Here is a 12,209-nt window from a genome sequence, read left to right as displayed (position 1 = left end):
TCTAAAATGCTTGGGACCAGAAACATCTTGAATTTCAGGTTTTCTTAGATTTTGGAATATTTGCGAATGTATAATAATACATCTTGGGGATGAGATCCAAGTCTACACATGAAATTCATTTGTTCCATGTAGAGACCATTCACAAAGCCTAAAGGTGATTTTATGCAGGTGTGTGTGTGTGTGTGTGTGTGTGTGTGTGTGTGTGTGTGTGATTTGGGGATCAAAGCCAGAGCTTTGCCAATGCTAGGTAAGTGATTTACCAGTAAGCTACATCCCCAGCCACTTATACAATAGTTTTAATAATTTGTGCAAGAACATTTTCATGGTATGGGATTTCCCACTTGTAGTGGTCATATCAGCACTCAAAAAGTTTGGAATTCTGACACATCTTGGATTCAGTTTTTCAGATTTGTGATATTCAATCAGTGTAATAAGACTGTTTGCTAAATAAGTGATAAGAAATAGAGGCCAGGTGGGTCCCAGCAGAGATTAGGTGGATGCACCTACCAGCTCCGGTTTACTAGGGGATGGCTTCTCTTCCAAAAGAGACTGTTTCCCTTCTTCCTTACAAAATTCCATTACTTCTATTCTATTAGCAACTTTGTGCTAAGTGACTGGGATTAATTCCAGAATCATTTACAAGGAGGCTCAGAATGTTAGAACTCCAGAATACACAGCCATAATACCCTAACAAAGATTTTTTTTAAGACAAAAGGAGAGAGAATAAGGAAAAGTGATTCTGGATATAAAAGAGGCTTCCTGTCCCTGCTCTAAAGAGCTCAAATGGGGATGTTCCTATTAACTTCTAAGCAAGTGAAAATAAAATTGTGTATGGAACATGCTTGCTTGACCAACTTTAAAGTGTAAACAGCTTCCAAACTTTTTAAACTATTTTAACAGTACCTCCCACTCGTACCACTTAAAAGCAAAATATATTTGCAATTATTCTACCCTAACTATTTATAAAAATAAGTTGCTGATCCTTGAAGTAGAAATTGTATTAGCCTGGTTTCAAATCATCCAAGAATCTGATGCAATTATTTCTTTGAAAAAATTGAAATTTGCATGAACTGCAACAAGACTTACCCTTTAACCCACATAACTCTAAATTACTCAGTTTTTTTTATTGTATTTCAATGCACTGCATTGAAATCACAGCACTTCAGATGCAACTGGCAAAACCTTCCTGTTCAAATAAACACAAAACTCAAAGGCACATTGATAAGATAGTCTTTGCTCACTCATGATTCACATCATCTCTGTCATTTTGGAATCTGGTTTAAGTCCAGTCTGCACTAGGATAGACCTCAGGGTCCTAGGATTCCCATACACAGCTGCAGCACTTCTTTAAAACCTTTCACCTATATGGTTTTTTCTTAGCTTAAGTGGCACTCATCTCTTTACTTTTTCTTCCTTCTCTTTTCCTTTGTGTACATTGCTGTGACGGCTTTCCTATATTGTCAGCCCCTTGCCCATTCTTCTGCCCCAAGAATCTAGGTGCTCACACCTTCCCCTTGCTGCAGCTCAGGGTGCCGCTGACCCCACATAAGCCATGAAGACATCACACTGCACCGACTCCAAAAGCATAGACTTGTCTGAGAGCCTACAAAGCTCCTCACCTGACCCCTGAGGACAAAGCTGTGACACCCCCTGCCCATTACCAGACACCATGCACTTGATGGAAAAGGAGGCCAACACCCATGCAGGAGGAGAATCCCTTGTCTTTAGAGGAAATTAATTCTGCTCTGGGTGCTCAAGTCCCCACTCATCCCCATAGCCCTCCTGTCCCCCAGGTCTGCAACTTCTCATCTCACACCTTCCCCTCATCAGCATGCTGAGCCCTCTCCCAGGTTACCAGCAACCTTCTGTTCGCCTCCTTCCCTCTTTATTTTACTCTCAGCTCCTCTCCACACAGTCATGCAACTTGCATTGACGTTTCAGTTAACTACACACCATGCTAACCACAGTGGTCCCATAAGATACATTGCAGCCAAAAAAAAATCCGATCACCTAGTGACATTGCAGTCATTGCAATAGGACAAGTTACTCTTGTGCTTGTGGGGATGCTGTTTGTTTAAAGTATGGCATGGGTAGTTATGTGCAGTACAGAGAATGTGGTGAGATGATTAATGACTATCTTACTGGTGTATGTATTTTATTAGTTTAGAATGAATTTCTACTTGAAAAGAAAAGTTCAAGGATGGGGATGTAACTCACTGGTACAGTGCTTGCCTGGCATGTGTGAAGCCTGGATTTCACATCCCCACCCAGCACTAAAAAATAATTATTTAAAAAAATAAGAACTGAGTAATGTGGCTTAAGTGGTAGAGCACTTGCCTAGCAAGCACAGGCCCTTAGTTCAATCCCCGGTGCCACTAAATAAATAAAGAGTTAGTAGTTTAGAGGGCAGAATGCCTACCTGGCATGGATAAGGCTCTAGCATCGTCAAGAAAAAAAAATCACTGTGAAAAACTATGCCGTGTTACACTGCAGCCGCTGCATATGTCTGTGTTTCCATATTATGTCTCTTGATGGTGTCAAGGTGCTAATCCAGTGATTGACCTATATTAAAGAGTGTGAGTACACCTTGTGAACTTAAACAAATCAATGGCTGGTGCATTTCTCAGAACTTATCCCATTATTAAGCAATGTGCGGCTGTAGTTATAAAATAAGTTATCCAAGGTACTTCCATTGCCACACTTACCAGCACATCACAGTCAGAACCACACCACTCGACACTCTATGAGCTCATCCCCAATCTTCTAGAAGCTGATTTAGTGAACACCATTAGCATCCCTTTTGGCTTTTCAATAACAGTTGACACTGCAACCACTCTTTCTGTTAATATTCTCTCATCGGAGCTGGGCATGGTAGTGCACGTCTGTAATCCCAGTAATCCAGAGGGCTGGATTGGGAGTTCAACACCACCTAGACTACAAACCAAGACACTGTCTCACCAACAACAACAAAAAAGGCTGGGCACCAGTGGCTGAGTTGTAATCCTAGCTACTCAAGAGGCAGAGATCAGGAGTATCGCAATTCAAAGCCAGCCCAAATAGTTCATAAGACTCTATCTTTAAAAAACCCTTCACATAAAAGGGCTGGCAGAGTGGCCCAAGGTGAAGGCCCTGAGTTCAAACCCCAGTGCTGCAAAAAAAAAAAAAAAAAAAAAAAAAGAGAGAGAAAACCCTTTCTCATCAGCCCTTCTGAGTGTATCCATGGAAAACAGAAAGGAAAACTGTCCAGGTGCTTTTTGATTTTTTTTTTCCTATTCTCTCACTCAACATACCTCTAATCACCAGGAAGCATGGGAAAATCTCTCCCTATCAACAACCATTCAATCAATTCTGCAGCAGACACCAGGCTGAGATAGCATCCAAGTCCACAGGTTGGGGCTGAAGGCATCAGTGAAGTGGTAGAGTGTAGGTTGACGACTCCATTCCACAATACTGGGCTGGGATGTAGCTTGGTGGTACAGCGCTTGCCTAGTATGCGTGAGGCCCTGGATTCGATCCCAGCACCAAAAAAGAAAAAAAAGACAAAAAAAAAACCTCTCCCACAAGACTGCTCCATCATCAGATCATAATCACAAGAAATAGAAGTACAACTTGTCAACTATAACACTGCTGTAAGTTGGAGTTCCCAATACTTCCACCTCAGCTCGATTAATTTGCTAGACCAACTGAAGGAAACACTTTATTTACATTTACCAGTTTGTTATAAAGGATATTACAAAGAATACAGATGAAGAAATTCATAGAACACATTATACAGGAAGGCTCTCACCACCCTCCAGGAACCTCCATGTGTTCAGCTATCCCAATCTCCCTGTCCTCATCTCTTTGGCGTTTATGGAATTTCATAGGCAGACATGATTATTAAATCATTGACCATTGATGATCAACTTAACCTTGACGAGCCTGTCCCCTCTCTAGGAGCTGGAGAGTGAGGTTAAAGATCCAGCAATCTAATTAAGCCGTGCCTTTCCTCTGCCCAGCTCCCATGCTGAATCTATTTAGGAAGCCCCAGCCACCAACCATCCATTAGCATACAAAACTACTCATCATTCTGGAAATTGCAAGACTTAACAGAAGCTGTGTCAGGAGACCTAACAAAGACCAAATACAAATGTCACATCACAGTCACCTGCCTCTCTTGGCTGAGTCCTCTTTATTGACATCAAGCCTCTCGGTTAGAATATGGCAATGGCTTCATTAGAAGACAAAGACTTAAATTAGGGATAGGGTTCACGCTGTACTCCCAGCACTAGGGAGTCTGGGGCAGGAAAATCTTAGGTTTGAGGTCAGCCTAAGCTGACCTAACTCAAAGACCCTAATTCAAAATAAACAGACCACTGGAGGAGCAGTTTGAGAGCAGTGGCTACGAGAGACAGAGGGCAGATGGATCAGCAGGGAGGCAGCAGGGTGCCACTAGGCCAGTACTAAGGCTCTACCATGCTGCAGCTGCCCCCAAGCTCCACCCTCACTGCAGAGCCCAGCCGGTGAGCTAACATTAGTTTCTAGAGCCAGCAAGCAGGCAGAGGCAGCTCTGGGCCTTGTGTCTACTTTCAGTGCCTCCTGAGGCTGCAGTGAGGACTGGGGAAGAATGGTATGGAGCAGTGTGAAACCATGGTAAGGTCAATGTTAAGCTCAACCACAAGGAACCATCGACCCACATCTTGGCCTAGAGTGGACCGTGAAACAGCTCAAGCTCCTCCACCAATGCCAGGAAGAGGCCACTCAGAGCTGAAGATCCATGGGAATGAGCTCCTAGAGACGGGCAGAGTGACCAACCGGCTGCCAGGGTCAAGAGGCTGCTGGCTGACTGTTACAAACCTACTGAGGCCTTCATCTCTGGACTGCTGGACAAGATCCAGGGCATGCAGAGGCTAAGCTCACCCCAGAAGTATGGGTGCCCAACTCAGGTGAACTCCCACTGGACAACTTAACCAACCAGCAAGAGAACACCTGAATGCCCATGGCCAGGACTGGTACCATGAGGAGGTCTCCGTGCCCCTGCCTTTCCCTTGCCCCTGTTTGCCATTTTGGGGTGTTGGGATTTTTTTGTTTTGCTTTGTTTTTCATTTTGGGGGGTTTGTTTGCTTTTTGCTATTACTAAACTGATGAGACTTTTTTTTTTTTTTCAAAAAGAAGCTGTTTGAAAAATTCAAGTGAGAGAGCTGACAGAGTGGTTCAAGCAGTACAGCACCTGCTTAGCAGGTGTGAGGCCCTGAGTTCAAACTCCAGTGCCATCAAAAAAAAAAAAAAAGAATGTGAAAACTATTTAAATGACACATAATTTTGCTGGATGTGGGTAGCTAGCTGTAACCCTACTCTCAGGAGGCAGAGATCAGGAGGATTGCAGTTCGAAGCCAGCCCAGGCAAATAGGTTGTGAGACCCTACCTCATAAAAACCCATCACAGAAAAAGTGCTGGTGGAATGGCTCAAGGTTTAGGCCCTGAGTTCAAACCCCAATCCCCGCACCCCCACAAAAAACAAAATTTCAAGTGAGTATATATTTGTGTAATCTTGGGTGAAGAGATTCAAATGCAGCTTTCACTTTCAGGGGAAAGTTCCAAAATGAAGAATCAGGAAGTTTTACTAGTCACCTATTCAAGATTCCAGGAACATCCTTACCACACCCCTACACACCTCTCACAAGCCTACCCAACTTGTGGCCATCAGGGCCAATGCTGACTGCCTGGAGTTTACCAGGTTAAGCACAGTTGTCTCCCTGCCTATCTTAAGGCAGCTGTTAGAGTCTCCATCTGGACCCCTTCTATCTGTTGTGCCCAATTGTCTGTATTTTAAGACCAGGAGAATCCTGGGCCTCTTAGGAAGGTCCCTTCTTTTAAGAAGTCCCTGTTTTCACTCATCTCAGAGTAACCTGACCAGGCTTCTGATCTAAGAGAAGCAACTCATGAAAGAGACACCTTGGCTGGTACTCGCTGGAGACATTACCTCTGCCCAGAGGAGCCCCTTCAGGGCTGGGTAGGCTCGTCCAAAGGAAAGAGGCCACACAGAGGCATTACGCCTTCGTAACTTGTTTTATTGGGTATCTTTTCCAATAGAACCCTTCCCTACATTTAGGAGACTTCCCTTAGACACATGCCTAGAAGTTGGGCCACAAATTCACACTTCTGTTAATGTCCCTCATCGTTCTCACAGGACTGGTCAAGACTTCTCCTCCCATCTCCCTTCCCCAGGGAGGTCAGTCTTCATTACGGGTAGAGTGAGCTCCAGTAGAATCCCAAACGAAGCAGTTTGTGAGGGAAAGTGTTGGGAACTTCAAGAGAAATGGTCCCACTAATCCTGCTAACAAAAGGCAGATCCCAGGTGTCTGACTGCATCTTGCTAGAGGTAGCCAGGTCGTCCTTGGTTAGGGGCTGGCTCCGAACACGCCGCAGCATCTCGAGGCCTGTGGAAAGAGTGGCCAGGAATGGTGAAGCAGGGCCTATGACTAGAACCAAGACACCCATGGGACAGAGTGGCGGAGAGAGTCATTCCAGCCCAGGCTCTTCCAGGTGACCCATCAAATCTTCCCCACTACCTTTTCCTCCCTCAGTGACTTCACAACACAAGAATAGTAACTTTGCCCTACTCCTCAACCAATGGACTCAGGCAGCATCTGGATTTCCAACCACCCAAGTGATTCTGTAAGAATTTGAGATGCACCAGTGCAGTGGCTCAAGCCTGTAATCCTAGCTACTCAGGACATGGATATCAGGAAGATTAGGGTATGAGGCCAGCCCTAGAAAAAAGTTCAAGAGATCCCATCTCCATCAATAAAAAGCTGTGCGTATTGGTGCACACCTGCTATCCCAGTTATTCCAGAGGTGTAAATAGAAGGATCCAGGTCCATGCCAGCCTAGGAATAAAGCAAGACCCTATCTAAATAATAACCAACACAAAAGGGGCCGGCAGAGTTGTTTAAGTGGTAAGAGTGCCTGCATAGCAAGCATAGGCTGAGTCCAACCACTAGTACCATACACACACGCAAAAAAAATTTTAGATGTGAGGGACACCTACCTCGGGCTCTACTGAAATGGTCCCGACTCCCCAAACTCCAGACCATGTCCACCAGCCACTGCCTTGCCTGAAGGGGTCCGACAAGAGTGACTCGAGTCTGGCCTGTGGCTGTGAACCACTGCTCCAGCTGAATGAGGGTGTGACTGTGCAGCTCAATGCAGCGAAGGTATGCGTCCCCTTGGCCTGTGGACATAAGAGGTCAGGGGAAGACAGGTAAACCACCAGCACTGGGGTCAGAGCCTGGTGCAGAGAGGAGAGAGGTGAGAAGGAAAGATTGGAAACTATGAACAGGGGTAGGAGAAGTGGGCAAAGGCCACTCACCAAATATGTACTCCTCCAGGTCCTCTTCCAGGTAAAACACCAGTGGAGCACTGAAGTGTCCAGGCACGGCCCACCAAGCTCTGTGGCCAAGAGAGCTCATTTCCGTGTTGCTGCCCTGCTCTTACTATCCAGAATGAACAAGTCCAAGCAATTGGCTGGACAAAGTGAAGAAGGGCCCATCTCTCTCACATATACTCACTCCAGCAACCCACCCTTTGCCACACCCTAGTGAGGGGCCTGGAGCTCCTCCCAGGAAAATCCACTCCATCAATTGTAAATTTGATCATTTAATCCTTTCACTCCAAATTTAACCCTTTCATCCCAAACTAGATAACCTAATCTATGTTTGCTTTTCTGATGCCCAGAACCCAAACTTTCCTTCACTCTAATTTCAAAGGAATTTGGAACACATCTACTGAGCACAGAGTGGTGCAAAGGTTGAGGAACGGCTGTGCTGTGGCAGAAAGGCTCCAGAATGGGCTCCCTAGATTTCCTCAGGTCCCAGCAGTGACCCAAGCAAAGCAAGGTTTATTTAGGGTGCTGCCTTAGGGACACAGAAGCCAGCTTTCTAACATAGGGTAATTATCTCAATAATTTTTATCTAGGAGGTTAGGAGATCAAAGTGCTCTCCATTGCAAACTCATCTTTACCTAATTTCAGTTTCACAGCAGCCTCTCTACCTCTGTTTCCATCATTATGGCTGAGTGGTCTTGACTGCTGAAAATATTTTGCAAGACACACAGTTATGTTTAGTAGAGATTAATGTTCACTTGTCATTTTCCAAATGCAAGTTCTTACCAGGGTTTTGGGTTTTTTTCCACTTTTAAGCCTCCCCTTTTCACCTAAGGCAGACAAAGTGAATTCTGAGGACTGTAAGCTTTGGGTTTCAGATCCACACCAATGTCAGACTCCACCAATCTCAAGAGGAATCCTTTGCAGCTTCATACAGTCAGCGTCTCCTGGGCCTTTCATTGTAAAATGGGATATTGCATCATCAGAAAAGACAATGGAGTTTTAAACGTCATGGTTTTTTTCTTTCTAGTTTTCCTAAATATTCACTTGAGACAATGACTTTTTCAAATAAAATACACTTTTAAACTGTTCTTTAGTAATAGCCACAGTGAAATGTGTAGAGCATATCCCTGAAGAATAGGTTTGGCTTCCTCAGACCCAGAATTGCAATCAAGCAGTTTTGTGATCAGATCCTTGACTATCCATCAGGAACATCCTCTGTCCATTCTGGAATTCAGTGGACAATGGGCAGAACACATTTATAAGGCAATTGCTTTCATTAATGCTACTTGTTCAGGAGCCTAGTGGTGACTAAGTTATTTCCTCAGGAATCTCAGTTCGTGTCCTTTGAACAAGTCTCCACTTTTGTAGATGGCTCCCTCCATTTCACTATCACCTAAACAGCAAAGCTTCAAAAAGTTCTTTCATTTCTTGCCATTTTTAATCATATGTTCACAAGGGGTCAGAAAACCTATTTCCTATTTTTTTCTGAAATAAGCCAACCCAATTGAATTTCTACTGACAGCATAAATATTTGATGTTTTTTACTCACATTTGCAGGCAAACTCAAGTGAGGGAAAAGAATTCAGGCATTTGGGCTGATTTCACTTGTGGGAGAAGGTTATTTTCTGATGGTGTATTTACATATTAGAATATTTGACAAACTTTAGTTTATATTTTTAAGTGTGAACCATTAACAAGCCACATATATAAAAATAAATAAATAATCTTAAACAAAGGAGTTTCCAAACCAACTGTACTGAGCATGGACAGCTCCCTAACTATCTGTCAGAAACTTTAGCTCTCCCTCCCCAGGATGGGAAGCAGAATTGGTGTGAGTTAAGGAGGACACCAAGAAATACAAGGGACTTTAATTATTCTATGAAGTTTAGTATGAACGTCACTAACTGGCTTAGAAATCAATGTATTGGCCAGGAACAGGAGGATCATGGTTTGAGGCCATCCCAGGCAAAAGTTAGCAAGACTTCCATCTCACTGATATGCTGGGCATGGGGCACACACCTGTGCAAGTAAGCAGGGCAATCCATCCAGGCTACCCTGTGCAAAAACTCAACACCGTGTTGGACAAGGAACAAAAGGGGCTAAAGTTGTGACTGAACTGGTAGAGCACCTACCTAGCAAGGTCAATGACCTGAATTCAAATCCCAGTTTAACTAATGTCTTGCCAGGCATGGTAGCTCATCTTTTTTTATTCCAGCACTTGGGAGATAGAAGCAGGAAGATCTAGAATTTTCTGGGGTTTCATAGCTTGTTTCAGACCAGCCTGAGCTATATAGTGAGGCCCTTTCTCAAAAAACCAAGGGCTGGGAATATAACACAGTGGTTGAGACTTCTTTAATCCACAAAAGCAACATGTTGACTTTTATTATGTCAGTCCATACAACAAACAAAAGGATATTTTTAACTTTAGAAGCACACAATTATTTTATTATAATTGACTACAGAACACTCAATATTCTTTTTTTTTTTTTTGACAACACCAGGGCTTGAACTCAGGGACTCACGGATGCTAGGCAGGCGCTCTTACCACTTGAGCCTCTCTTCCAGCCCCAATGTTCTTTTGATTTGTCTTTTTTGTTTTTTTAAATCTTATTCTAAGTTTGGTAACTAAAAAGGCATTCATAATATATTTGAGGTACTCAAAACTTAGAGAATATTAAGCAAACCCAAATGTTCCTATTACTTTCTTTGATAAATTAAAAAAGCAAATATTTTTTAATGATGTACATTCTAAGAAACCAAATTTTTTTTTTGAGATGGGTTCTAACTGTCAGGGGAGATGAAGGACAGGTTCTTGGTCTTCTCAAAGAAAGAATTCAGGAGAAGACACACAGCTGAGTTTGAACAGGGCAGATTTTTTTAAACAAAAACTAGATTTTGAAAAAATTATTACACAATTTCAAAGCAACAGTATATTCCCAAAGGAAACTGACCACAGAGTCAAGGGCACAGTGCTTTGGGGTCTTAGGCACTTCTATGTATAGGATTTAATGATTATGCTAAGAATATGTACAGAACTGGGGAGTTTTCCAAGAGATAGGAGGGCATTTCCAGGAACAGGGAATGGTTTACCGAATAAGGTGTTATCAGACAGAGCTAAGGTAGAGACAAATGAGGCCTCTGGCTAACCTTACAGTTGCAAAAGTCCACATTGGTGTCATTGCTAGGGACTGTTGGCTGCTGTACCAAGAGGAACCTCGACCATAGTCATCCATTACTCCAGGATAAAAGTAAAGCAGAATGTTTGGCGAAACGTTCCCAGATGTGATGCTGCACCTGCTTTCTGGCTCCTTCTGCTATTGGTCCCTTTCTACCTACCCCACAGCACCACTATGTTGGCCAGGGTGGCCTTTTGTTCCTGAGCCATGGGCTCCTCAGCCTGGCTAGTAGCTAGGAGCACAGGGGACGTCACCACGGCCAGCTTCCAAATCAAATACATCTTAATAGTTTGAGTATTTTGAACATGGGATCTGAGTTTTAGAAAACAAGATTAAAAGCTATGACTTCTAGAGTGCCGTGAGTTGAAACAGAGAAAATGTATGATTCAGATGTATTTTGACGATCGAGCTGAGGCAGGAAAACGGGGAAGTATGATTTGGTCGAGATTGGGGTGGAGACTGACCAGATCAAATGTCATGAAAGTCCTGCCTAGGACATGCCTCCTTCAGGAGATAGCTGATTCGAAATGTCCTTGGAACTCCTTCTTATGGTAAACTCAATAGTCACTGCTACACTGTGATAAAAGAGGATGTTTGTGGGCTGGAGGTGTGGCTCCAGTGGTAGAGCACCTGCTTTGCACAGAGCACCGAGTTCAAACCCCAGTCCCACAAAAAAAAAAAAAGAGATGTTTGTCCAGAATGGAAAACCGGAGCTAGGCATGACCTGATGGCTGGGATCTGGCCCTCAGATGACATTTGAGACATCCCCTACTTAAGACTTCACAGGTGAACTGTATCTCACGCATGCAATCACAACCGAATGCATTATGGGTAAGAATAACATCTGCCAATCAAACCTGTGACTCACCCTAGCCCCTCCTGCAAAGACTGCCAGAATTTTCCTTCCTTTTGTTCTTACAACCTATAAGTTGTGCTTAGAACAAAGATGGGGCTTCTGAGCCATTTGGCTAAAGTCCACTGCTCTGTCTTGCACAGTTTCCTCCTGACTGCACTTTCTTTCTTTTTCTATACTGGGGCTTGAACTCAGGGCCTTCACCTTGAGCCACTCCACCACCCCTTTTTCCGGGATAGGATCTTGAGAACCATTTACCCGAGCTGGCTTCAAACCTGATCCTCCTGATCTCTGCCTCCTGAGTAGCTAGGATTACAGGCGTGAGCACCAGCTTTCTTTTTCTTACAATAAACCTTTACTAATGCTTTGTAATCTGTGTCTCTGTCCAGTGCTTTGTTCGGAGATGCAAGGACCTGAGATCTTCTTGAACAGGGTCTTCAGAAAGCACCCTGGGTACCAGAGCCAGTAAGGTTTTCTAATTTAAAGATTTAGGGCAAGAGGTTCCCCAAAAATATGTTTTTTAAAACCAGATTTGAAACCAGATGCCGGTGGCTCACTGCCTGTAACCCTAACTACTCAGCAGGCAGAGATCAGGAGGATCGTGATTCAAGGTCAGCCCGGGGCAAATAGTTCCACGAGACCCTATCTTGAAAAACCCTTCACAAAAAAGGGATGGTGGAGTGGCTCAGGATGAACGCCCTGAGTTCAAACTCCAGCACTGAAAAATAAATCAGAGTTGAGGCTGACTGCTGCCCCCAGTTACCTTTCACCTCTTCCTTCTGCAGAAGCCAGTGCAGCAGGCCTCAGTCCTAAT

The 12,209-nt window shown here is 43.9% G+C and overlaps 1 protein-coding gene across 1 annotated transcript; it reads right to left on the bottom strand.

The window, feature by feature from the left end:
* Window positions 1-6,039: 6,039 nt before the first annotated feature.
* Window positions 6,040-11,767, bottom strand: LOC109686439 (KH homology domain-containing protein 1-like). The gene is made up of 2 exons (XM_074079838.1): window positions 7,031-11,767; window positions 6,040-6,419 (listed from the first exon to the last, which is right to left on the bottom strand). Exons 1-2 carry the CDS (start codon window positions 7,221-7,223, stop codon window positions 6,223-6,225), a joined length of 390 nt encoding a protein of 129 aa, XP_073935939.1. The 5' UTR covers window positions 7,224-11,767; the 3' UTR covers window positions 6,040-6,222.
* Between the last annotated feature and the right edge of the window lie 442 nt (window positions 11,768-12,209).

The sequence above is a fragment of the Castor canadensis genome, chromosome 1 (assembly GCF_047511655.1).
Source record: "Castor canadensis chromosome 1, mCasCan1.hap1v2, whole genome shotgun sequence".
NCBI lineage: Eukaryota > Metazoa > Chordata > Mammalia > Rodentia > Castoridae > Castor > Castor canadensis.
Note: the sequence above shows the minus strand (reverse complement) of the source record. Positions and strands in the feature narration are given on the sequence as shown.